This window comes from Urocitellus parryii, chromosome 6, assembly GCF_045843805.1.
Source record: "Urocitellus parryii isolate mUroPar1 chromosome 6, mUroPar1.hap1, whole genome shotgun sequence".
NCBI classification, from domain to species: domain Eukaryota; kingdom Metazoa; phylum Chordata; class Mammalia; order Rodentia; family Sciuridae; genus Urocitellus; species Urocitellus parryii.
In genome coordinates, this window is record NC_135536.1 from 113,810,556 (window position 1) to 113,837,725 (window position 27,170).

Here is a 27,170-nt window from a genome sequence, read left to right on the forward strand (position 1 = left end):
TGGATTTATTCAAATCCAATCCATTTGTGCATGGTACAGCTACCCCTGAACACTCCCAAAACCATTAGAATCACAAAACATGCAGGCTGTTGGAGGACCTAGGGAGGACTCATCCAGCCTTTGAACGTCACTTAATAGATGAGAAGATGGAACACAGGAGAGATACCATAACACGTGGTCCAGGGGACTCAGTGAGCTGGGGGTTTTGCTTTCTGCCACTGACCATGTCACCCTTCCACCCCACCCTCATTTAGTCACCAGAAGCCACAGCAGGGGTACATCTTAATTGAGCTCTGATCTTTCTGATTTTCTTATTTTTTTAAACTGAAATATTTCAAACATATTGAAAAGAATAGAAACTAACACAACACCATCACAACTACCAAATTGCCAAAATGTGAACATTTAAACATTCTTTTCAGGTTAAAAAAAAAAAAGTAACAAAATGTGATAGGTAGAGCTGAACTCCTGCCAACCCTCAATCCCTTTCTCTCTCTCCCCACAGATAATTGTTATTATTCTGGTGGTGTGGGGGCTGATTCTATTCATCTTTTTACGTCTTGATATGTATATACATGCTCAATCAAATATAGACTCATCTTGTGGATTTATATTTCACTTAAACAGAATCCTATCATGTATTTCCTTTGCAATTTGCTCTTTTCACATAACATTGTTTTTGAGACTTATCCAAGTAGATACATGAAGATCTGGCTTATGCATTTTAATGCCTATGAGCAATTTCGTTATATTAGAAAATGCATAGATTTAAAATATCCATTCCCCCCATTAATGGACAAGTTGTTTCCATTCATTTTTGCTCAAACAAGAAAAAAAATGAAAGTTCTGTACACATGTCTTTCTGTACTTGCTGAAGAGCTTCTCCAGGGTACATTCCTGGAAGTAGAGTTGCCAGGTCATAAGGTTTTGTCACCTCCACTTTGCTGTTGCTAAGTTGTCCTACAAAGTAGTTGAACCAGTTCAAGTTCCCATAAAGTATCAGACAATACTAGTACTTGTCGTCCTCCCGGAAGTTTCCTGCTGTCAAACTCAAACACTTGCCAATCCAATTGGAATGGGTTGTTCCATCGTTGTTTTTGCGATTTGCATGTCCCTGATCCCTGCAGAGAAGGGACTTTTCACGTGTTCACTAGCCATTCCTGCTTCCTCCCCTGTGAACCAGCTGTCTCTATCTTCTTGGGTTGTTGGCATTCCTGTACTGATTGGGATGTTGCTGGTTGTACAGGTGCTTAAAATTTTAATATAATCAAATTGATCTTTCTTTCTCACTGTACTTTTTGCTTTCTGTGTCTTGTTCAATAATCCTTTTACTCCTCGGAGTTCTGAGGTTGTTCTCCAATATTTTATCCTAAAAGCTTAAGTATACTTTAATCCCTCTGGAATTTATTTTTAAAGTTAATTAGTTAATTTATTTATTTTGGTGCCAGGGACTAAACTTAGGGCCACTGCACCACTGAGCCACATCCCCAGCCCTATTTTAGAGACAGGGTCTCACTGAGTTGCTAAGCACCTCGCCGTAGGTGAGGATGGCTTTGAACTCTCCATCCTCCTGCCTCTGCCTCCTGAGCCACTGGGATTACAGGGGTGCACCACTGCACTCGGCTTGGAATTTATTTTTGTGTGTTGTGTGAGTTAGTGATCAATTTTCCCATTCTAAAGATGGCCTAGCTTCCAGGAATGACTGCGGAATCATGTTTTTCTCCAATGCATGACACCATCGCTATGATAGTCACGTTCTCCTCTGAGTTGGGGTCTCTTTGTGGGCTCTGTATTCTATTTCATTGGTCCACTTGTGTACATGGGCACCTAGATCACAATTCCTACTTACCATAGCTTTTTCATAAGTCCTAGTATCTGGCAGGCCAAGTCCTCTTTTCTATTTCTCTTCAAAATTTGCTAGGCTTGGTCACTTACTCTTCATATGTATTTTAGCATCAACTTACAAAGAACATATGCTATTTGGATTTTGTTTAATACTGCATTTATAATTACTGGGAGTGACAGCATTTAAGTGAAATTCAATTTTCTCGTCAATTACTATGGTAGAGCTTTGATCTACAGAGGTCTTTTTAAAAAAAATCTTCTTCAATAAAATTTTGTGTTTTTCTCCATAAAGATCGTATGCAGCTTTACTTAGATTATTCATAGTTTAGCTTTTATTGCTAGCATAAATGCATTTTGCCTTTACAATGCATTTCTAATTGGTTACTGCTTGTGAATAGGAATGCTATTAATAAATTTGGCCTTGAATCCAGCAACTTAACCAAACTCTCTTATTTGTTTATATATTGTCTGTGTAAACAGACATATCATCTGAAAATAATTACTTTGTTTCTCTCATTTCAATCATTTCATGTTTATTTATTTTTGTCTTATTGCATTGGCTAGAACCTCCAGTACAATATTGAATAAAGGCGCTAATAATGAATATTCTTTTTAAAAGTATTCTGACATATATTGTGAGGCAAGCTTTTATTTCCAAATGATGGATTAGTTACAGAGAAAACAAATGTAGTTTCTAAAACCTTGGAAAATGCATTATCCAGAGTAATATATATTGCCTGAGTTCAATTGAGTCATTAGTGCTCTTTTTTGTGGTGCTGGGGATGGAACCCAGGGCTTTGGGCATGCTAGGCAAGTGTTCTACCTCTGAGCTACATTCCCAGCCCCCTTTTTTTATTTTGAAATAGTGTCTACATTGTGATCCTCCTGCTTTAGCCTCCCAAGTTCCTGGGATTACAGGTGTGTGCCACCGTGCCTAGTTAAATTGTTTGTCCCCTGTTTTAGTATATTTTAGTTATACTGAATAATGGGGTTCACTGTGGCACATTTGTACTTGCAAAACCATACTTTGATCATATCCATCCCTAATACCTTCTCTTGCCCCCATCTCTTCTTCTCTAATAGTCTCCCTGATACTTTCATGTCTTTTTCCCACCTTAGATCCCACAAGGCAAAACGTGATACTTACCTTTGTGTCTAGTTTATTTCACTATATAATGAATAATCTTTTTTTTCTGATTAAATGATGCTTCCCAAACTTTACCATTATCTATTATTTGGCTGCAGGTCCAGTATAGCAATCTATTCTTTGGAGCCTCTTGATGTGGCTCAGTGGTAGAGCCCTTGCATAACATGCACAAGGCCCTGCCTGGGTTTGATCCCCAGTGCACTGCCCCCTTCAATTTTTTTTCTTTTATTCTTACTTTGATATTTTAAGAAAAGTCAGGAATGGTTGTTGACTTTTGTAAAATGCTTTCCCTGATGCCTTTGATTGGTAGAACTAAGTCTCCCAACTGTTCTAGAAAATAATTTCTTCTCTCCAAAAGTTGGTTGTAGGGTTCTATGTCTCTCGTTTGTTAATTATGTGGTTCATATCTGTTATAGCCCTAAGTTTTTCTCTCACAGATGATCTACTAGTTCCTCTTCTGGATATGTTAAACACACCACCTTGCCAGTCTGTCGGGTTGTGCTTTGTGTTGGTTTTAGGTACTGTACTGAGCTCAGGAATACCCAACTCTACCTTTAAAGACCTTATCGCATTAGAGGGTCCCCCCTCCTTCTTTCAGGTAGCCTAGTAAAATTGTTGAATTCTAATTCAAATCCAGCATGTCCGTGTTCACATAAAGGGAATCCTTCTTAGTTTGCTATTTTATTACCAGAATTGGAAATTCCAGACCTGGTCTTTTCAAGTCTCATAACCTATTGTCACCAAACACAAGAGGGACAAGGGTACAGTCCCATCCTCACTGTCATCGGGTTTCAGTAGACTCTGGATTCCAAAGGTTCCACTTCTAAGCCATCAGTCCTGCCTTGTCTGGATTGTCTGGGAGGCGAGTGGATTCCGTGAGCACGCTGGGGAGGTTCTGGGCGCTGACAGAAGTGTCCTGAGGACCTGGATAAGGCCTGATTTAGACAGGGGCTTTGTCTCTCCGGCTCTTACCTCAAGAACGTGGATGATCTCCTCCACCTATGGGGTCAGTTTTTTCTGAGCTTCTGAGCCAATCTTCCTGAGGCAGCCAGTCCTCCATCCATCCTCCCACCACCCACCTCACCGATCCTTTCATCCTTGTATCCATCCACACCATCAAACCAGCCAGCAGCAATGTCACCCAAGCCCTACAATGGATGTGACCTCAGGCAGTAGAAGCTCACTCCCTCATCTGTGAGTCTAGTAATGGCAAGGATCTCACAGGACAGTTGTGAGGGAGATGAGACAACATTTATGGAGCTCCGATACACACCAAGCTCTCTAGGATCATTGGCTCTTATCTTCATCACACACCCACTGATTCAGCTAGCATTTCTTGAGCATCTACTATGTGATGAGTCTTGGCAGGAGGGTCTAGAAAACAGAATATCATTAAACTAAGAGCTGTGACTAACCTGCTTGGTGTGTGCTACATACAGTTGGCACAGGATGCTCTGAGAGCACAAAGGGGCATGGAAGGGGAGAATCTGGGAAGCTTTCCTAGAGAGTGACATGGCAGCTGAGTCCTGAAAATGAGCAGCAGTTCAAACAAGGATGCAAGGTATTCCCAGCTGAAAGAGAAGCACATTCTAGACCTAAAATGAACATCAGAAGTGGCGTTGGACTGAGGTGTGAAGTAAAGCGAGAGCTGTGTCCAGGCCTGGTGATAAGCTTAGACATTGTGCTGTGCTGAGGACCAGTGAGGGGCTCCAATGGGGGAATGAGGAGGCACAGATTTAAAGTGTGTGTGCGTGTGTGGTGGAGAGGACAGGGGGCCACCCCTGCCTACTCATCCAGTGTAGAGAGCCCCAGGGCTTCTAATGCCAGTCGTGCTGGGATGTTGGAGCCCTGGGAACCGCGCAGGCATCCTCGGCCCCTGCACTGCAGAGCCCTCCATCTCCTGCCCCTGCTCTGCCTCTCTTGGCTCAGGCTGGAATCCTGGTCCCTGCCTGGGGTTTGGGTCCCTTCTCCTGTTTCACCAGCCTGCTCCGCCTGGGGCCTAGCCGGGCTTCTGGCCTGGAGGAGACTGTCAGGGGAGAGGCTCCAAGAACTTGAACCTGAGAAAGCTGGACTAGAACAAGAGCAGGGGAGAAGAGCTAGATGGGGTTGGGTCAGGCATGGTATGAAGATGGGGCTTCCCACCCCCGTTCTGGCATGTACTGCCCCTTCTCCCTGGAACGTTCCTCCCCACCTCCTTTAGCATTCCACCTGGATTCTGGAGGCCTGGGTTTAGCTATCTATCACTCCTTTCAGGAGCCCTTGCTCTGCCCTCCTATGCCCAGGTCTGCATCTTTGCAGCCCTCATGGAGTACTAATTGTCTGTTCCTGACTGTAACCCCCAGGCACCTGAGAGCTCTGAGTGCAGAGATTTTCTTATTGATCTTTGCATCTTAGAAAGTAGAATCATGCCTGGCACATGTTAGATTCTCACGACATAAACATTGATTGGATGGATGAGTGAACAGGCTCAGGATGGGTGGAAGGATGGGGGATGGGAGAATAGACAAGATGGGTGAATGGGAGTTCTGAGAGGTGCTTGAGGTAGAACGCTAGTTTCCATCACTGTTTGGGGCCATCTTTCTTCCATGAGGACGTTCCTTGCCAGTCCTGTTGGAGACTCTTCCCTGATATAAATCCTCCAGTCACTGTCCACTGGGCACCTCCCTCCTAGCTTCCTGTCCTTCCTGAGAAGTGTGTGAGGGGATTGGGAGGTGGAGTGCTGAGCCACAATCTTGGCTTGGGCTTTGTGATTCATGGTAAGTGACTTGTTCTTTCTGGGACTTGAATGCCACACTTAGAAAATCAGGAACTCTGTATAAGATGTCCCCTTGAATTCCAAAGATCCAATTTTGGTGTAATGTTTTAAAATGCTTCACAGATATAGAATGTATTTTATATTGTTATCATACTCACACACCCACAAAATCAAATGGTGTCTAATAAAGTTTAATTCTATTATACTTTGTATTTAAAAACTATGCTCATTTCACACACCGTGTCTTTGAAATAAATCATCTTGGAATATTCAGTTGCTGCTTTACAGCATGCAACAGTCTTGCTAGGGAGCTCCTACTCCAGCATCCAGATCTCCCGACCTCAGAAGTGGCCAGGAACGACCTGGATACTTGTACATAACTGGATGGGAATGAAAGCCATTAAGTCCTCTTGACAGCCCTGTCCCCATTCTATTTTTTTAAAATTTTTTTCTGGTACTGAATCCAGGGGTACTCTAGCTCTGAGCTATATCCCAGTCCTTTTATTTATTTTATTTTTTTTTTGAGACCAGGGTCTGGCTAAGTTGTGCAGGCTGGCCTTGAACTTGTGATCCTCCTGCTTCTACCTGCCTCATTTGCTCACAGTGTGCGGCTTTTTTTTTTTTTTTTTTTTTTTTAACATATCTTGCTTTGGGAAAAGCCACACAATAGAACTGACAGAACTGCAGACGTTAATCACTGACGGCACTCCCAGGCTGTTACTCAGAAGGCTAATTCTGGAGCTGGTAGAGCTAGCTTGTACGTTTGCTAGCACTGCCCTGGGCAGATGATGCCTGTGTGCTGCCCTCCAGGGAACTAGTGGAGCTGGGAAGACAAGACAAGCAAACAGGTGCAGGGAAATGCTGCAGATGCTGACTGATGCAAGTCTGGATTTTTTTCAGAGAGCAAATGCAGTTAGAGGTGATTATGAAAAGACTGGAAGGATGGTATCAGGCCTCCTCCACCTGATAAATGTGGTGGTGGTGGTGGTGGGGAGACCTGAGTGGATTAAGCTGCCTTCCTTAGGGGTGGGTCCCTCCTCACAGATTAGACAAGCACTTAGCAGACTTCCACGTGCACAGGGATCAACTGCAAGGTGTGCCAGAGGGCATGGCACAGCCATGGTGGGGGAGAAAGCAGAGGGAGGGAGCCCTCACAGTGTGAGCATCAGTTCAGGTGAGGCTGGGTGCTTGCATTATGGCTGACACAGATGACACTTGGAATGTCTGCTGGAGGCTCTGTGCCCTGCATGGCCCCGCCCCCCACAAACTGCGCTTCTATGGCAACAATCAAGTCTCTTTCCATCCTTGACCAGACCCAGGAAATCTTGATAGAGCAGCCTTTCAGAGGCTGTCTCCTCTTCCTAGGAAATGGGAGTAATCCTGGCCTTCTCTCCTGGGACCAACCTGGAGGTTGTGCATTTACTAAGATATTTCCTCTTCCACCCACCTGGGCCTGTAAGTCCTATCTCCAATCTTATCCTGACTGCAGCAAAGTGGAACTGGACATAGAAGGGGGCGGTGCAGAGGGACCAGGTTTCCTCAAGATGGGGCAACCGTCAGGACTGAGGTGAAGGGGAGACTGCAACCCCTCCGTGGGGTAGGACTGAACCCTCTCCGACTACCTTCTGTAAGCCCAGAGGGCAGCTGTCCTTTCTAGTTGTTGCATAAAGACTATGCTTCATTCTGAGATCACTTCTTTTTTTAAAAAAAATTATTTCCTTTCTTCCATGAAACAGCCAGCAATTGTTTGTGCTGATTTATAAGGAGAAATTAAGGAGCTGGAGTCCCCAGTTCTACCAGATGCTGCCTGAAGTCCAAGCACCCAGGAACTGATCCTAGGACTTCTATGGGCTCCAGTGTGCTTGGCCCTACCATCTGGCCCTATCTCCCTGGGGACACTGACCTGCCTTTCTTGGCCTGCCCCTTCTGAAGATCCTTCCTTCACCACTCAAGACACACCTGTGATCAGACTGAGTGTCTCCCTGTGAACGTTTAAACATGTTAAGCTTTAAAAAGAACAGTTCAGGTTTTCAGGTCTGAATGTTCACAGACACTAAGGTTTCATTTGAAGTTCACTAATCTTTGTTTAATCTCCCCCAAAGTCTTGCACGGACAGTCAGTTCTTTAATGTCACCCTCTGGCCTGCCTTCCCTACAGGGCACTGTCCCACCTATCTGGGGCAGATGCAATCCCAGCTCCCACCCTGCTGCTGCCTTAGATGGGGAGGTGACATAGGCTGGGACCCCCACCTTGGGGGTGGGGGAGAAAAAGTCCCTTAAAATGAGAAAAGCTCATGTTTACGGATGTGTGGCTTGACCAGGGAAGCTGCCCCTGGTCAAGGGGTTTGAGGCCGACGGTGGCCCAGCTCTCCTTGGGAATGACTGGCACGCTGGGGGAAAGGCAATTAAAACGCAACAATCAAACCAACCTTTAAATAGTAACTTTTAAAAATATAAAAACAGCTCATTACAATGACTTTTCATTTTCTTTTTTTTTTCTTCAGGAATAACTTTCTTCTACCCTCACCCTCCCTCCGGGCTAGAGCCTTAACAAGAGGTGGCAGATGAACATCTGAGACTCAGGGAGAGAGACACAGACTCCAGACGCCCCACGTCCCCATCTCAGACAGATACAGGGTGCTGTGCCGGCTCCAAGCCACGACCTCCACGTCACGTCCGGAAGCTGCTCAGCCGCAGGAGCACCTGAAGACGGGCGGTTTTCACAGAAGCCCCTCCTCCTCCTCCTCACCAGACCAACTCACACATTATAAAATAATCCATAAAAATGCAGTATAAAAATTATCTTCCATATGCTACATCCATGGAGAGCCCACCCCCAGGACTCACACTGCCTTTAGCTTCTTCTTTTTTTTTAAAGGAAAAAAAAAAAAAAAAAAAGACCAAAACCCAACATCCTAATACCTCAGAACATTTGGTACCAAAGCTTGGTAACCAACCGCAGGAGACCATATTCTACCTGGAACCTGTGTGGGCCACAAGAGGCTGAGAGCTGTTAGGAATCACCACAGTGCACCAGGACGTCTCCCTGCCCCCGGCCCTCTCTGCCCTGCCCAGGAAGGGAAGAGGGCAAGTCACCGGCTCAGACTTTATAACCCTGTAGGTTAATTTGCTTGTCCCCTCTAGGGAGAGAGGAAGGGGCTGAAGGCAGGAAGGGGGAGAAGCCATTTTATAAAAGGACATCACTTCTAATTCTTTTTATTCAAATTTAAAAAAAAAAAAAAAAAAGCACCCACATCCATTGCTGTTTTTCTCTGGTAGCTCCCTGAGCTGAGTTGCTATGCTTCCCTCGACCGTGGTGTCATTTCCAGGCTGTGTCCATCCATCCATCCAGAAGATTAAGAAAGGCTGGAGAGGGAGTTCCTCTGAACCTCCATTTCTCATCACAATGACCCAGTGTGCACCAAAGAGAAAGAGGAGAAGGAGAGAAAGATGGAGACAGAGGCCTGAGAGAGAGGGAGACTCGAGACAGGGCAAGAGGCAGACAGAGCGGAGGAAACCCAGCTGTCCCCTATGGACATCAACCCAGGTGGGCCAGGTCTCAGCACTGTCCTTCAGTCCGTCTGTCCATCTGGCACTCCCTCAAGGCTTGCCTAGGGTGCCAAACCTGCATGAGGCGTGTTCACCTGGTGTTGGGTGCCCCGTGGCCAGTCTGCTTGGCCGCTGCAGGTCCTTCCCCGATCCCAGGACTCTCCTCCCTATTCCAACCCCTTCTTCCTGTTACTCCCTCCCTGTCCCTTTCCCTGATGGGAACTTCTGTTTAAAAAACAAACAAAAACAAAAACAAAAAGCCACCACCACGAGTGGATCACAAATACAGCAGGCGAAATACACGGCGAGCTCCACTGGGCAGGGGCTTCCTCCCCCACTGACCAGTCCACCACAGGAGTCTGTTATTTACAGTTTTCACAAATCTTGTGCACTGCACAATCAGGAACGAGATCCCCCTCCCCAGCACAACAATGTGGTCCACTCCATTGTCCCCCACCCAAGCAGAGAGGGGACAGGTCAAAAGAATGGGGAGGAAGAGACAGAGATTCATGAGGGTGTCTGTGGGGAACTGGAGCCACAAGCCTCCAAATAAATCTATTTGTAGCATCTGCCAGCATTGTTAAGGGGGAGGAGGAGAAGAGAATCCATCCGAGTCTGTGAGACACATCAATCCATGCCCAGGAGTCCGGGCCATGGCGGGCACGTGCCCTCTCAGCCCGCTGGAGCACAGCCCGGAGCGCGGCTGCTCACGGCCCCTCCTCCGCCATCCTCAGGGGCCTCGACTGGGGTCTCCCTGTCAGAGCCGAGATGGTTTCTCCCAGAGTTGGACAGCCCTGTTAGAGTCCTTGTTTAGTAGATGACCTCATAAACTGTGGCCTTCTTGTCACCAGAGCCTGTTACAATATATTTGTCATCCGCTGAAATGTCACAACTCAAGACAGACGAGGATTCTTTAGACTGGAGGAGGGAGAAGCAGGAAGGCGTGGGGTGTGGGGAGAAAAAAAGACAGGAATTCATTTGGAGCCCTTCAGACCATTTCAACGCTCTCTGCATGAAATCGCCCCGCTGCACTGTCTCAGCTCCCACCCCGAGCCCAGCAGAGGGTGGGTCTGGAGGCGTGTGCAGCTAGGGGGCCTCCCACCCGCCTTGCCACTAGGAAAAGCTCATTAACAGCTCCCACTGGACTTTCAGAATATGTTCTAAGGACGGAAACAGGACAGAGGTGAGCGCCTCTTCAGAGTTCAGACGGGACGCTCCCTCTGAGACTTTCTGAGCTGGAGCAGACGTCAGCCTGCCAGACCCTCAGCCCCACAGGCCAAGAGAAGGACTGGTACCCAGACTTTGAAGCACTCAATTTAACTAGAGACTCCGAAAGGGACATGTGTGACACATGGGATACCAGACATTTCAGCCAAGGGTCAGGAAGTGAGTGGCTTGGTGAGGAAGCTCTAGATCCCAAAGAGCCCTCTGCTTAGAAGCCCTCATCTTCAGGAGTCAGAAGCCATTAGCAACAAAATATGTGTCCCTGTGGTCCCTAAGCCTTTTCCTCTGCAAAACCCAACCTGGGTGCCTATCAGGTAGGAGCAGGAAAAGGGCCAGGAAGGTCTGCTCCTAGCTCCATGCTCTTCCTGTTCTGCCTCCTGCCATTCTCGCCTCCCGCACAGTGGGCACAGTGGTAGTGGATCCTGACTCAGGTCAGATGGAGAGGACGTGTAGGTGGGCATACCTGGAAGATGCTGGCTCCGTAAGGTGTCCTCCAGGCATTGAGAAGGTTATCTTTCCCCGTGCTCACGAACCACTTGCCTGCAGGGAGGAGCCAAAGGAATAGTTAGGATATGGCTTGTTGCCCTCTAAAGCAAGAGCTGCCCCAACATGGCTGGCTACCATGGAAACACCCCAAGGACCGCTAACCAGAGCTTAGTGTGACTCTCCACTCAGGAGTAGCATTTTGCAAATGAACACATGGCAACCCAAAGAACATCTCTCTCTGCCACCTGCAGGAATAGGGGGCTGGGATGGACAGGAAAAGGTAGGATTTGAGGGTAACTGTAATTTTTACACTTCTCCATTGAAAGCACTAAGGCCAACTGGCCCTCCTAAATTTACTACTGGAAGGTGGCAGAAAGTATTGGAAGGAGCAAAGCCCCAACAAACTGGAGACCCAGACGACCTCCTCCAGGTGGGCACATGACCACGGATCCACACTAATACACTAATGCTCCCCCCAAAGCTATGTGGCAGGCACCATGCTCTCTTCTGCCTCAGAGAACCTCATTGAGGTTTACAGCAGGTGAGGTGTGCCCTTGGTCTGTTGGCTTGTGGGGGGGCGGGGGTGGGGGTGGTGTGTGGGGGGGCTACCAGATGGCAAGCCTATGGACGTAGCCACCGGCCACGGGGAGGAGCTACCTGGACTGCTTCATGTCTATTCCTTTGTCCCAGGCTGCTGAGGACAAGTTATATGGCCTTGTCCTGAGAGCTCAGTGCCTCTGAGGAACAGGATGGAGGACAAGATCCCCAAAGGGTGTTGAAGGGACACCAACCCAGGCTGAGCTCTTTCTGTAAGTTCTGGACCACTCAGCACACATGGCTGGGCCAGGATGCCAGCCCTCCCTCAAGCCCCGTCAGGCCGGGACACAGGCTCACCACAGTAGGCAAACTTGAGGGACAGCACGCAGCTCTCGTGCAGGTGCAGCTGGTACTTGTCGGGCTTGGTGTGGTGCAACACCTCCACGTTGCTGCTCTCCATGCCCACAGCCAGCCACTCCCCAGTGGGGCAGTAACCTAGTGAGAAGATCTGCAGGGGCATACACAGGTCAGCACCCTCTCCCTCCAAGGAGGGGGCACTTCCCCAAGGCCCTGCTCAGGTACCCAGGGCCAGGCTCCCCACCCACCCCCGGCCATTCACAGACCAAGCCAAATGACCACCTGCCCACTGACCCAAGGGGATGGGATGTCATTTTATCTAAAGATAAAAAAGCCAGGTTTAGAGAGGAGGCAGTGGAACCCGGGTTCAAACTCAGAGGGGCACAGACACTTCATGTCCAAGGACATCCTCTGCCCCTGAGACTTTGGTCTCTCCTTAAGATAAACATGAATAAATAAAAGACTAAAGTACTAAATATTCAGGGTCAAAATATTAAAACAAGTAATAAAATAACAACAAACAGCAATGCCTAGCACTTACTGATGCTGTCTATGAGCCAGGCTGGTGGTCCTGGCTTTAAGGAGCATGCCAGGAGTCACACTAGGCCTTGCAGGGAACAACTATTATTTGTACCCCATGAATTCCTCGAGGAAACCGGGGTCAGAGTGCTTAACAGGAGTGGAGCTGGGAGCCAAATCCCCAGGCGGGTCAAGTGTGTCTAGGTCCAGGGTCTTGTCCACTCTGTTTCATTGCTGTTTCCTTCAGAAAGCCTTCCCACATGGCCCAGGGTGGTCCCAAGTCCCTTGGCAATGGTGACCCTATGAGGGTCCTTTGTCCCCTGAGCCAGGCACTGGGGCCCTGGAGGGGAAGGGAGCTCACCTGGGAGGTGAAGTCATGCTGCTGCAGCTGCCGGCCCTCCCGCAGATCCCAGGAGCGTACGGTGTTGTCCAGGCCCCCAGTCCACAGCTTGGTGCCATCGTGGGAGATGTCTATGCAGCTGGCCCCATCTGTATGGCCCTGGAACTGCCTATGAAAGCCAAGCAGGGAGGAAGCATGAGCCCCAGGCAATCCCCGACTGGTGGCCATCCAGGGAGTCAGCCAGTTCTTCCTGTGAGCCAGCAGAGGAGGAAACTGAGGCTCAAAGGGGCTGCAACACGTGGCGTGATCCCTTGGTGAGCCAGAAGCCGAGCTGGCCAGGGCCCCCATCTCACTCAGAGGCCTTGCCCAGGGCCAGGTCCTCTGTAAAAGAGAGGCAGCCAGAGGACCTGGCACAGGATCCTGAGATTGGTTCCCTCCAGGTGGGTCCTTCAGTGAGCCCACCCTACTCTGGAGGTGGTGGGACTGGAGGTCCAAAGTCCAAGAAGGCAGAAAGGCCCTGGAGAATTCTGTGAGGCCCTTCACAGAGAGAAGGTAAGCCCCCTGTCTAGGACACAGCTCCTGGGCTTGCACTCTGCATGTCTTGGGCTGTCTTGACCCACTCTCCTTGACCTTTGTGGAATACAGGCTGAGGCCACAAACGTGCCAAACAACCATGAGGAATACAGGCAGCTGGTGGGTACTGAGAGCCAACTCCAGGCCAGGCAGCGCTGTCTGCCATTGCACTGAAGTGCAATCTACACTGTGCCCAGTTAACACAGGGTAAGGTGACCTGCACAGGTCATCACTGCAGAGCTGAGCAGCAGTGCTCCTGAGACCCACGTCACACCACCAAGTGAGGCTGTTTCTCTGCTCTGACCTCTTCCGTCCTCTTGGCTGTGTCCCTCCCAAGTCGATTCCAGCTTCACCAATTCTGCATAGCCTCCTCCAATCTCCCAGGCCCAAGCAGCCCTTTCTCCCCTGTCCCTCGCAGGCCAGTCTGTCTCTCTGCCAGGGTACTCTCATCCAAACTGCCCTGGCTACCCCACTCCGCAGACAGGGCAAAGGCCACAACAGGACGCCGCACCAGGCTGGGTGGGTATAAAACCCGCAGGACGAGGCAGATGCTCCCTCCTGTGACCTCACCTGACTAGGGTCTGGTTGTGCAGGTCCCAGACGGCAATGTTCCCATCGCTGCAGCAGGAAAAGCAGACTTTTGCATCAGGGCTAATGGCCAGAGCGTAACAGGCAGGAGCGGAGGACGTCAGCTCGGCCTTGATGCGGGGTGTGGGTGAGGCCAGATCCCAGATGGTGAGTGTGCTGGCCTCTCCACCCACAATGAGTGTGCGCCCATCAGGGAGTAGCTTGCAGGAGCGAATGTAGTTGTCCCTGTTCTAGAGGGAGAAGGGGCAGGGCTAAGCATTGTCCACACTTCCTTTCCTGGGCACCTTGAAAGTCACAGCTAGTGACCCCTCGCCCCCTTGCCACCTAAGCTCCCAGCACCCCCTAAAAAATAGCAGCTACTAGGCTGCCCCTGGGTTTTCAAATTTACATTCCATTATTCCCTCCCACTCCTTCAAATACTCCAAGAGGTCAGGATCATTTCCACTTGCAAATGGCAAAACGAGGGCCCAGAGCTGCTCAGCCAATCCAGGGCTGAGCCAGGCCAGGACTGGGGCTCTCGCCTCTAGCCCAGGCTGCTCCGCTCTCCCACTCCTGCTGGAGACATCTGCAGCCCCGGAGTGCTCACCAGGCAGTCCAGCTGGGAGATGGGGCTCTTACTGCCCGGCTGGCTGATATCCCAGATCTTCACGCAGCCCTTGCCACCCGTGTAGACGTGCCGCGTGGGGTTGCTGATGGTCACGGCACACACCACCTCCCCGTGGCTGAGTGTGTTGATCTGGCGGGCATGCCTTGGGATTCCAGGGCCTGCCAGAGCATCATGGGGGAAGGGCACGGGCTGCATCTGCCCATCAGCGCTCACGTGGAAAGAGTAGGCTCTGAAAAAGCAAGAAACTTCACTCTAGCCATCCATCTCTGCCTCCCAGGTCCCATCCCAGTCAGTGTGAACCACCCCTGACTGGGTGTCCTGCCCTATCTCCTGAAATCCTTAAATCCAGGAACCCTATGTGACTGGAAGGTGGGTCCACCAGGGTGGGTCTTCTTCACCTTCCAACCTTGAACTTTATTCTCACTTATATTCTCATTCCAAATTGGATCGCAAGCCCCACAGGCACCCTTTCCCAACAATTATAAAGTCCCCTGACATTCTGGTCCTAGTGGGATCCAGCTAAATGCCGCCTATTTTAGGAGTCAGTGGTGGCAGGGAGGGGAATCTGCCTGCCCCTCCAAAACCAAACTGCAGGGATTCATCAGAGCCACAAGCCACAGCTGGATGACCTGCTGTTCTGGGATTCTGAGGGAGCCTTCTCAGTGGGCTGCAAGATCCTCCTTGATGAGGTGAGCTCTGGGAAAGCCTAAGGCAGTATCTCTAATGTCTACTCAGCCTTTTATTTCCCAACAGCCCATGGAGGTGAGGGGCAAAGGGGAAGTGTGCCCTGTGGGGGGGTGGAACACTGGAGACAGGGGAGGGATAAGTCTAGCAAGGCTGGTGGCCTTTCCCTTCCAGCAGGTAGATCCCAAAGGGGTCCCCAAGACCCACAGAAGCCCCATGGCTTTGGTTAGAGGTGCGCCTTCCCTCTCAGAGCCAGATACTGTACTCAGCACCTCTTGGTTTCCTGTTGGAGGAAGCCTCTGGGGCTGGTCACACTTGGTGGTTTCCCAGGGTCACGGGCCTAAATGCCTCTAGAGGGATCCAAACCTTTCCAAGGGGAGACAAAGCCCGGCAAGCTGGTGTGCTCAGGGGACGGGAGGATGGGGTTGTGTACTCTCCCCTGTCAGCCTTGTGAGGCATGCAAGAAACATAGCCATAGCTTACGGTTTCCCTCCGGGAATGGAGGCGAGGCTTGAGGGCAGGCCTGTGGCCCGCATGGGAGGGTGAGGGTCAAAACCAACCTGCAAGAAAAGGCAAGGCAGCCGTTAGTGATGCCACCGTACAGCCCCTCCCTTCTGCCCCCTACCACCCACTGGGTCCTGCCCACTCAGCTCAGCCTCTTCAGGATCAGGGCATCAGCACAGCGCAGGAGGCCAGCTAGAAAGGCCAAGTGCCTTGCCCACGACAGTGCAGTCCAGACCTCTGACTCTGAACCAGTGCCACAAGGCACAGCCAGCTGACCCTGTCCCTCCTGCTGCCCCAGTAAGCCTGTTACTAGGATGGAAAGGAGACCACCCTAGGTATACGAAGTAAGGACAGAATTGTCCCGAAAAGGGGCCTTTCTCCACCAACCCAGATCCTAACTGATCCTCTATTATGACAGCTGTTAACAACCAGCTCCACCTCCCAAACCTGCCCGGTGGACGTCATTTCCCATCCCGCCCTGAGCCCAGGAAGCAGCTGTCAGCCCATGTCCCAGAGTGGCCAGGAGCAATGCCTGCAGGAAGGCTGTCCTGTGGGAGGTTACACAACGGGCAATGGGGATGGAACCAAACCCAGGCCAACCCCACAGTGGATCCTCACAGCTCTTTCCCATAAATGTTCTCCTTAGGGCAGCTGTATGATTTCCAGACCCCTGTTTCCCTTTAGCATGCAGGGAGCACCACTGCAACCTCCACCAGCTCTCTACTCCCTGCCCAGTCCCCAAAAAAGGAGCCAAAAGGTCTACGTACAGCTCCAAAGCTCACCATTGGCGATCGGCCATAGGCAGCAGCTGCAGCGGCGGCGGCGGCGCTCATCTGGGGCGGGATGTTGTGGAGGCCAGCGTAGGCGCTTGGGCTGGTGAGGGAGCCGTTCATCTCGTGGTGGCTCATCATGGCAAAGGGTGTGGCATAGGAGCTGGTGATGGAGATGGGCGTGCGCAGGGCTGAGGCTACGAGAAGGTGGGTGTCAGTGGGGAGGTGGGCATCAAGGGGAGTGAGCCCCACCCTCTTGCCCAACCACACTGCAGCCACCTCCTTGCGCAGCAGCAATCCTTCCTGCATACTGAAGCTGCCTGCTCTTGGGAGTCCTCCAGCACTGAACCCACCCACAGGGGACCCTTGACTTCAGAGCCTGAGCAAGCTATAGCTGGGACACATCTACCTCTTTCTACACAACAGGACATGGAGGCCCAGAGAAGGCTCGTTGAGAGCCTTACAAAACTAATGGCAGGGGCAGAAACAGGTCTGGGGTGCCCTGACCTACTTGATGCTCCTTCCACACATGCAGCCTAGTAGTGGCCCAGGAATCCCTGACCTGAGTGTTGAAGGCGCACCCAAGTCCTCCTCAAACCTAACTGTGAAGCCAAGGGCAGATCCTAGGAGAACCCCAGCTTGGACACTCTTTGTGCTCTGGCCCAGACACGCGGCTCCAACCCTGGCCTGAGGCCAACCCTCCCCCCACACCATCAGATCAACCGAGCCCCATGGTGCCTACCCATTATACCTATCGGGTCCATGCCTGGAGGTTTGCCTGGCATTGAGCGGAGCCCTGGGGTTGTGCTGGTGCCTGGGGTCGGGGCATCATTCCTTGGAGTTGGTGTGTTGGACTTGAGGCCAGGCGTTGAGGATTTGTCATTCTGGGAAGGGAAGAGGTAGAGACCAAGGGAAGTCCTGAGGACCCCTCTCTCCAGAGAGCTAGCACAGCACCTAATACCATCCCCACAAGAAGCTCGGCCCCAACCCCAGTTCTGGACCCTCTGCTGAACAGAAAGACATGGTTCCATTTTACAGATGCAGCAAACAAGGCTCAAAAAGGTTCCTTGACTAGTGCAGGACCAGCCAGCAGGTGGTAGGGTCAGGCGTGGACCTGAACAAGCCCATAGCTGGGTCCTTTCCACTCTCTCCCCTCCCCAGTCAACACCACTCCAGCTGTAGCCTCTGTGCACCCCCATTCCCCATCCCTTTCTGCCCCACCTCCTTGGAGGCACCAAGCAGACCCTACATACATGACCAAGGTCTTTGGTCTTGGAAGAAGGTGTACTGCTGGAGGAGGCCACCGAGGCGGGGCTGGTGGGGGCGTCCTTTTTCAGGCCCCGGGCCTTGTCCAGTCCATTTTCAGGAGGGGAGTGTGCAGGGCTGACCCGGGGCGTTGCTGGGTCCTAAAAACACAAGATACACAGAAATGCTCTGAAAGCCATGCCTAGGCTAGAGTCTTCTCTCCCTAAGAATGGGCTCAGAAAGGGCATGAGTGATGGGGAGAGTCTGGCTAAGAGTCTGGGGGCCCCAAGGAGGGGCGACTAGCTATTAATTTAGTCTGACCCTTCTATGTCACAAGCAAGCAGACTGAGGCCTAGGATAGGGTGGGGAGAGTGAGCTGTCCACGATCAAACACAAGTTCAGGACTCAAATTGGTGAGGCTGGGCTTGGCATCGGGTAGCTTCTCTTCAGCAGCTGCTGTTCTGCAGAGGACTCACAACTCTCCCTCAACATGAGGATGGAGCAGAGCCGACCTGAGAGACTACAAGGAACAAGGTGGCCCCTCTCTGGGCTCTTTCAGGGTCTCTCTGGAGATCCATCACAGGAAGTTCTCAGGGTCTACGAACACCCCGCCACCATGCAGGAAAGCCCTGCCCCGCTCCTCCTGACCCACCGGATGTGCCAAGACTAGAGGCCTCACTGCTCTGCTCAGGCAACAAAACAGATGCCACTCTAAGAAGAAACAATCCTAAACCACCCCAAACCCTACAATGGGGGCCTGCCCTTACCTCGTTAGAAACATCCACCACCAGATCATCACTCTTGTCCCCATCACTGTCCTGCAACCAAGAGAAGCCAGCAGACCAGTAAGAGACCACACCCTCTCCTCTCCAACCCAGCCTGAGCCAGCCCCTGCTCTCCACCCCTGCCAAATGCCAAAGTCCTCACTGTATCTACTGTGCCTGTGCCCGGTGCCAGCAGCATTCCAGGTCAAAGTCGGCCTTCCTCCTGGGCTCCGGGGCCTCTCTGCTGCTGTGCCCACTGGGTAGATTCCTGCCCCCTGACCATACTTCCCATCCCCTCCCTACAGCCTGCCCTTTCACTCAGCTCTCGGAAGCTGGAGCCTCCTTCCCAGCTGGCTTTACAGTGGCTATCACGAAGCCGTGTGTCACTCTCATCTTGGTGTCCTCACCACTCTGGGGTGGGCCACTGGCCTCATTTCACAGAAATACAGCTGAGCTCCGAGTGCACAACACATCCAAAGCCGCAGAGCGGCCAAGCACTGAGGTGGGTTGCTGCGGGTCCTCCGAGGCTCAGCACGGCACTGTTCCCATGCCCAGCCCAGCCCAGTCCTGCTCAGCCTGGCAATGGAAGCTACGATGGCCACATTTCCACAGGGTCTCACATTATAAAGCTACTAGAAGTCACGGCTGAGAGGCTGAATGCCTGGGACAGACTATGAGGACTGCAGGGCCAACCTTTGGGGACCATCTCTAGCAGCGACTGGGATTCCGTGAGTACCATTAATGGCAGCACGGGAATAATGGCCCACTGACGGAGGAGCCCACCACCTCCCCAGACCCCAGGAAGGCCAGGATGACAGTCCTGTCCACTCCACTCAGTGACTCGCATGCCAGGGTGTATGACTTTCCCCCGAAGGCCTCCTGTCCCACCTGTAACTCTGACTCACTAACCGACCTCCAGGGGGCTCAGGCCACAGCTCAGTCACAGCCTGGGACCTGTCCTGCCCAACCAGTCCAGTGGTACCCGCTGCTCTCAGACGTACGTATCGGCTCAGGCTGTCCTTCTCCTCGGCCTTGCGCTTCTTGGCTTCCATGCTGTAGTCTGCAGAGCCTCGGTGCTTCTCGCTGGCCCTGAGGCTTTCTGAGGGTGACACTGAGTTATTCTAGAAGCAAGAAGATGATTCGGGGTCAAAGCCTTGTACCCAAGCCTAACCTCTCACACAGCCTCCAACACAGCTAAACACAAGCTACACAGGAGGCCCGAGGAGGGAAAGAGCCTCTTCCACCCTGTGTCTGTGTCTCTGCTCACTCGGAGCCTAGACAGGGAGCTGAGCCCTTCCCTAACCCCTAGGTCGATTCCCTGGGAGCTACTCTGGCCCATCCTTATTTTTTTGTTTTTGGTGGTACCCAAGATCCAACCCCAGGGCCTCCTGCATGCCATGCCAGGTAAGCGCTCTAAGTCTGAGCCACACCCCCAGCACATCTGGGTCAGGGTCTGACTATGTTGCCTAGGCTGGCCTCAACTTTTGATCTTCCCTTCTACCTCCAGAGTAGCTGGGTAACAGATGTGCACCGCCAGGCCCAGCTCCCCGTTGACTTTTGTAGCAAGACACTACTATTAAATACTTAGTCTTTCAATATTGAGTTCTTCGCATTCTAGCCTGAGAGCCCCCTCCCTATAGGGTGAGAGTCACCTGTGTGGCTCACTACCCACCCCTCTCATGTCCGCCACATTTATTTGCCCCAAGGAAGGATGAGGGACAGCTGCCCTGAGTCTTGAAAGATGGATCTGAGGCGACAGACAGGAATGTGACAGTACTTCATCATCATCCCATAGGAATGGGGAAATAGGTAGGGAAAGAGTGTCAGCCTATCAACAGTGTTCTTAATTGTGGACAAGCAACTGGGACCATCTTACTCCTCTCCACAGCCAGGCTGCCAGCAACCTAGAGAGACATCAGGGTCACAGACAAATAAAAACCCCAATGTTACAAAGCATCTCCCTCTGCAAGGCAGGAAACACAAAGGCAGGGAGAAATGTCCCCCTCTGTCAGAAAGCAAGGGCCCTGTGAGGTTGCCAGCCTGGAAATAGCTGGAGATCTCTCTCAACTACAGAAAGAGGGAGCATGGGGACCCTTGAGCATCAAAGACTTGGGAATAGGGTAGACTGGCAGGCCGGTCTGGAAATGGAGCTGTCCTGGAAGGGGACAGGAACAACTTCTGTCCATGGCTGTCAGCTATTGGCAAGGGCACCCGACAGCAACCTTTTGAGGATCAATGCCCCTCCAGGATGCTGCTGAGGCTCACCCCTCTCCAAGAAGAGCACTATACTGTTACTCCCTTCGCCTACCCAGCCAGCATTTTCAAAGCACCTGCCGTGGGTCGGGCTTGGCACTGGGTGGCAGAATGAGCAAGACCAGTCCCTGCCCTCCACGAGTTCAAGTCTAGCCAGAGGAGAGAAAAAGACTAGCTGATCCACAGCTTGAGGCAGTGAGAAATGTGTGATGGGGTCATGGCAGGACAGAGAGACATCTGTTCAGAAGAGAAGGGGCATCCGGGACAAGTAGGAGAAGCCTCACTTCTCATCCCCTCATCGTCCTGGAGGCCAATGCTGGTGCAAGGGCAAAGGTTGCTGAGAGGGGATGGGCCGGTGTTTGGGGGCCGGTGCGGGAGCCAGCCGCAGAACTTAATTTCCGTTCCTAAGCCGGTTTCTGAGCAGCCCGTCCCTGCCAAGTTTCTGCCTGAAGCAAATTAAAATGGCAGAGTTATCAAGCCTTGAAGAAAAAATGGAGGCTATAATGGAACTGCAGCTCAACCTTCCCACAGCCGTGCAGAGCGGCGGCGATGCGCGCACAGCCGCAATTCAATTAGCTGCTGCAAGCGCCGGCAGAAAAATCACCGTCATTTCGTTTCATTTCCTCCGACGGTGGCGGCCACCCCGTGCTAAGCAGAAATGCTTCCAGCCCCTCGGGCTGGCTGCCCCTCGCAGGCGGGAGGGCGGGTGGAGAGGAGGGGGGCGCGCGGCTGCTTGTGTTTCTCCCTGCGACCCGGTGCGCGGCTCGGGAGAACAGCGAGCTCTTTCTTCTCATGCAGTCAGGCTGAAAACCCTCGCCGCTACCGGAGAGTCATGTCAGGCATTTAGCGGCATCGATCCAGCCCGCCTCTGGCTGGCAGGCGGCCAAAAAACTAAGTATTTTTTATTGCTTCGGCTAGGCAAGGAAATATGAATGAAGCTACCTCTAATTGGACTCCAGACTAACCCCTCTGGGACAGTTTCCAGCCCGTCCACCCGTCCCCCTCCCGCTCTGACACAGCCCTGTCCTTCCTGCCGTAGGCCTCATCTGTTGACAACCTGGCTTCCAAAGGCTCATTACTTCAGTCTACACCCTCTGACACCATCGCCACATGCCCACAGCCCCAGTGCCCTGACTCTGAGCTGCCAGGCCTAGCCTTCCCTCCCACCTCAGCCCGGGGATGGCATCTGATTCACTCCCACTCCATTCTCCTGCAGCCTAGGTGTGCCCCCTCTGCTCTGAGAGTCTGGCCCGAGCGGAAGTTGGCAAATGCTGTGGAGTGAAGAGCTCGGGCTCCTGAGAGGTGCCTGTGGGCTTCTTCTAGCAGAAACTTTCATCAACAGGGCACAAAGCCAAAAGCAAATAGAAATGAGGGTGAGGAGGCAGATGAGGTGAGGACCCAAGGGTGCTAGGCTCAAACACTGTTTCCCTGCAAGAGATTACTGTTCCCCGGGAAATCTGGACTTGTTATAAGCAGTCCTTTCGATGGTACCGAGGAGCTGGCTGGAAGGCTGGCTTATTATTCCTGTGTTACGCAAAAGGAAACTGAGGCTCTGAGAGGCCATGAGTGCTATCCTATGTCTCATAAAGCTGGGACCAGAGCCAAGCCTGAATGTGTCCACTGCAGCCTTCCTTCTATCTAGGCAAACAGCTTCTTCAAAAATGCCACTGTTCGAGGATCAACAGTGAAGCAATCAAAATGGATTTTCAGCTTCAATTATTCCTTTCTTCTGTACCTAGCCATTCCCTGGCCCAAAATGGGACCTGGATTTCTGAGCACGTGGGCATGGGGAGAGAAGACAGCAGCACCCTATCTGGGTAAAGGGAGGGCTAGGGAGGGAAGATGGGTCTGGACAGAGGGAGGTGCCCGCCGAGGCTGCTGTCTAGATGGTTAGTTAACTGCCTGACCTTCCAAGTCCTACTTAACACGAGGTAATAACCAAAGCCATCCTAACAGATTAGATGGCCCCAGATACAAGGATGGCGATGAGGAATAAAATAGCTCCACTAATCGCTGGAGGATTTTTTTTATCCAGACTCCACTGTGCTTATTCAGAAGGCTTATTCACTTGAAACAGAACCTCGGAGCCTCAGTGTGATCAGAAAGATTTACAACAAATCTCAGAGCTGGCAGACACGCAGGCGGCCTGGCCTTAATGCTTGCTTGCTAGCACTTTCTTAAACCAAGTGAAAGCTCAGAACAGGGAGAAGCCTCAGGCATTTGAAGCAGTGGAGGATTCAGGATGTGCAGGAGGCATCCAGCCTGCAGGGCGGGTAAGAACCTTGGCCGGCAAAGGGGACAACTAGGTCCTTAGCCCTGGGCTGAGCTCCAGTGGCTCTACAAAGCCCCTTGGAAGACCCAGGTTGTCAGCTGACCTGGTTTCACATGAGAGACAGAGCTGATTTAGCCAAAGCTCTCCATTTGATAAATGATGTACCAAAAGCCTGGAGAGATAAAGGACTTCCGTAACTGAATGCCACTCAACAGGTGACAGCAACTCCTACTTTAGGACAGTAACCATCCCCCCTCCACCAGGGGATGAAGGCACTGTCACCAGAACATCAGCTGAAGCCAGCTCTCCCAGTCCTGGGCATGCATAAATCACAAACCCTCAGCTTCAACCCACAGAGCAACAGAGAATCCTGAGCCCAGGGTGGGCAATAGGTGGGTCTCAGGTGCACAGTTCTTGGACAAACCCCCAGGCCAGGAGCCCAGCAATCCCTCCTCCTCCCAGCACCCAAACACAACCTTGCAGGGTATAGAGCACTGATACTTACCGCACTGGATTCTCTCTCTTTGGGGAAGGAAGGCCAAGGCAGAAGAGTCAGGACCCCCAAGAAAAAGAACAAAAAAGAAAGTAAAAAGGTCAGTTTCCTCAGTCCTGCTGGCTGATATAAGCCCATTTCACTGGTCTTCCAAAGGGAAAAGGGCCTGGCACTCTCTAAGGGTCAGCCAAAGAAGGGTCAGTGGGCGATATATCTCAGTTTGGAGATTATCCAACCCAATTCCAGCGCCCCTCCTTAGTTCCCAGGGTGGGCCAGGGGAGGCTTTTGGCCCAGCTCTTCCTAGCATGCCATAAGGACATCAGTTTACTCTTCAACAGTCTAGGGTTCTTAAAGTCACAAGCCTGGGAAGGATCACTCTATGCAAAATACCCATGAGATCTGGGAATTGAGAACATTATGAAAAAAAGAAAAGAAAGGAATACAGGAGTGGCTTTTGTCTTGTTTTTTTAATTAACACTGTCCTCTGTTTCTTTGCCAAGACGACCCTGGAAGCTGAAGCCTGATTATTTGCCTAGCTAAGCAGTAGCTCCCATTCTCCTGCCTGCTGTGGAGGCCCCTTTCCGTGGGCCAAAAGGACCATTTTACTATAGGGGACAAAAAACTTGGCTTCTAGTTCCCAGGACATGGCCTGGGCCATGGCAAGATGGTGACACTGCAATTCCCTGGGCCCAGGAGACTCAGAAGGCATTGGCTACGTGGCTCTGTAAATATCCAAGGGCAAAGCACACAAGCTGGCCAGCTTTGTGAAGGGTCTGCCTCGGAGCCAGGCCCTTGCCTTTCCTGATCCAAGAATCCCTTCAAGCCCCAACTCAGTGTAGGTTCCTGGGTCCTCATGGTCAGGGCCTAGATGCAGGTTAGGAGAATAAGTTCTGATTCCAGTTTCCCAATCACCTCCCCGCTGGAATGTGCTTGCTTCCTCTACTTGAGCACTGACTCTGTACCTTCCCTGAGGCTTCTGCATTGGTGAGAAGATGCTCAGAAAAATATCTAGAAAGTTGGTCCCTGTTCTCAAGAAACTGGATGGTCTTGGTAAGGACGAAATATTTTCCAGGGAGAGAACATAAAAGGACAGCAACAAATGACGGTATTGGGGCCACAATTCTTAAACTTTCATGGGAATTTGGAAAAGGTCCCCAATCTGACCAGGAAGACATCTTAAGGGAACAGGGGCTGGACGAGCTCTCCAAGGACAGGGCACAGCTGCAAGCTGAATGATGAAGGGCGGGCTGCTCCAGAGGAATGGACAGACGCCTGCCAGGGCACAAGATGGACTGGGGCATGGTGCGTAGGAATGGGGTGCTGGTTTCCACACACCAGGGAGTCAACAGATGACTCCAAATCTTTGTCTGACTCCTAGTCCTAGAGTGACAGCACCTGCCATGTCCACACACCATGGGGTTTGCAGGCATAGGAACCCAGCCCATCCCCACCCAGTTCCCAGCCCCGGCTCAAGCCGCACCTCGGTGATCAAGTTCATGGTGGTTCTTCTCATCCTTCACCGACAGGTGGGCCTGGCTGCCCAGGGCGCCAAGTGCCAGCAGTCCAGAGCTGCTTCCCGTCACTGGGGGGATCCCAGGAGGCTGGAGGCCTGATGGGTGGGGCGGCAGTTGTACAGGGGGGCCATGCGTGGCATGGGAGAGGTGCTGCGCCTGGAGCTGCTGCTGCTGCAATGAAGTCAGTGGTGAGCATAGCTGAGTGGACGGGCAGGGGAGCTCGGACTACCTCTTCCCATCTCCCTCGCTCCGCCATCAGGAGGTAGCAGAGGGAAAACCACCCCCAAACCTTTGCCCCCCAGTTCAGTCCACATGCTCGTATCACTAAAGGAAGTCTGTAAATGGCCGGCAATTTAGATAAAAGATTTTATGTCTTCAGGCACCCCACCCAGCCCCACACTGCAGTTGCAGGACAGAATTTCGCAGTCTTTGTTTCCAAGCCAGAGATAAGTAATACATGCATTTATAAACCACACAGCCACCAGGGCTCCCTCTCAGTGGAGGGGAATCTGCTGTTAAGCTCACAATTCATGCGTACATGCCTTCAACATCAGCAGCCAGAGCCTCCCACCCAACAGCTGTATCCTAGGGGAGACTCCCTAATTCTGAAGCACTCCAAGCCTGGTCTGGAGCCAAGAGAGGGAAGGTCATAGCAGACAGCACCATGAGTAAGATGAACTTGGAACCAGTGGAATGAGAGCTGATGTCCGGGGACATTGGCAACTAACTGTGTGGCCTTGGGCAGGTGACTTCAACTCCCTGAACCTCAAAGTTCCTCATCTGTTGTATGGGGAAAGAACCACCTACTGAAGCAGAGGATCACTGTAAGACAATGTGTACAGACAGGGCTTGGGCCACAGCCTCTGACTCACTAGGCACTGGGACAGCCCCTAGCAATGGCAGAGCTCTGAATGGGCCCCCATGGCTCCAATTTAGTAATCTCGTCATCAACAGCAGCAATTCTCCCCACTCCCAACCCAGGACTCTGCTCCCCAGGGCACTCAGGGCTCCCTGTTCCCTTCCTCCCCCACAGCCAAGTAGACAGACAGATATGCCACATATCATTCCTAAACTGTGCCAGGAACCAAGCTACACCATGCCAATATTTCTTAGGGATGGGTGCGGTAGGGCCAGGGCATGCTGGTCTCCAGCAACACACACACCTTTCTCCTCCATTAGCACAAGAAAAGGAACCCAACACTTACTGAATGCCCAGGCACTTTCCAGACCCTACCCCCAATCATTCCAACTACCTGGCAAGGGAGGGGCTGTGCCTATTTTACAGATGACAGATGGATGCTTAGGGGGATAGAGTGGGCAGTCAGTAACTGACAAGTCCTGCCACTGCTAAGTGGGATTTGGACTCAAATCAACCTCATCCTAAGAGTATTGTAAGAAGGTCCTTCAAATAAGAGGAGGTGGAGAGGGGGGTCGGGGAGTGACAGAGAGCAAAGATCTCACATCAAGACTTCACTCCAGACAGGGAGCTTGCCTGTCAACATGAAATGGCTCTCTGAAAATGGCTCACACACAACAGGATATGAAGAAGGCCTACATGTGTTTGGTAGAAAGTTAACGGCCCTTGTTCTCCCTCAACTAAGCTGCAAATTGTCATCCTGGGCTCCACCCCAAAGTTAAGGCAGCCATGGAGGTCACCATGCTCCTGGCCTCAGAGGCCACTGGTCCTAAAATGGTCTGACCCCAGGTCTACCTGAGATTTACTATAACAGATACAGGGTTAAGGCAGCCCTTGCAGCCAGACTCACAGGGCCTATGCAGACATCAACCCTCCCAGCTAAAGAGCTCAGACTGCTCTCAAATGGGAGCCATGCCATCTTTCAGAGAAAATATGATTTTTTCATCTTATTCTAAAAATTATACATGCTCATAGAAGAAAAAAACTGAGTAAAAACTTGGAAGTTTTTTTTTTTTTTGGATTATCTTTCAATCACACCCCTAGAAGACTCTGTTACTTGTCTAGATTTTCCTTTATGATAATCTACAAATTTTAAATGTATTTCTACACAAAAATGGGCTCGTCAACCAGAATGCTAGATATTCTGATTTTAATTTAAGTGTTCCACAGAAATCAACTTGTCCTTTTGCATGACTACTTAGTAGTCCCTGGTGTGGCAGGACCATACA

At 51.3% G+C, this 27,170-nt stretch overlaps 1 protein-coding gene across 8 annotated transcripts in view; it reads right to left on the reverse strand.

The window, feature by feature from the left end:
- Nucleotides 1-8,626: 8,626 nt before the first annotated feature.
- Tle3 (TLE family member 3, transcriptional corepressor) overlaps nucleotides 8,627-27,170 on the reverse strand; it is a 47,921-nt gene continuing 29,377 nt past the window's right edge. For 2 of the 8 annotated variants that reach the window (XM_026387753.2, XM_077799464.1), the window contains exons 7-20: nucleotides 24,992-25,196; nucleotides 23,524-23,540; nucleotides 19,495-19,614; nucleotides 18,497-18,547; nucleotides 17,738-17,890; nucleotides 17,236-17,368; nucleotides 16,497-16,681; nucleotides 15,694-15,770; nucleotides 14,506-14,755; nucleotides 13,902-14,149; nucleotides 12,780-12,927; nucleotides 11,900-12,050; nucleotides 10,983-11,059; nucleotides 8,627-10,213 (exon numbers count right to left, since the gene is read on the reverse strand). In XM_026387753.2, the coding sequence (XP_026243538.1) occupies nucleotides 10,106-10,213; nucleotides 10,983-11,059; nucleotides 11,900-12,050; nucleotides 12,780-12,927; nucleotides 13,902-14,149; nucleotides 14,506-14,755; nucleotides 15,694-15,770; nucleotides 16,497-16,681; nucleotides 17,236-17,368; nucleotides 17,738-17,890; nucleotides 18,497-18,547; nucleotides 19,495-19,614; nucleotides 23,524-23,540; nucleotides 24,992-25,196 (1,923 nt within the window). In that variant the 3' untranslated portion in view covers nucleotides 8,627-10,105. Of the gene's footprint in view, nucleotides 10,214-10,982; nucleotides 11,060-11,899; nucleotides 12,051-12,779; nucleotides 12,928-13,901; nucleotides 14,150-14,505; nucleotides 14,756-15,693; nucleotides 15,771-16,481; nucleotides 16,682-17,226; nucleotides 17,369-17,737; nucleotides 17,891-18,496; nucleotides 18,548-19,494; nucleotides 19,615-23,523; nucleotides 23,541-24,991; nucleotides 25,197-27,170 lie in introns of all 8 variants that reach the window. The other 6 variants (XM_026387751.2, XM_077799462.1, XM_026387752.2 and 3 more) reach the window with 3 other exon arrangements.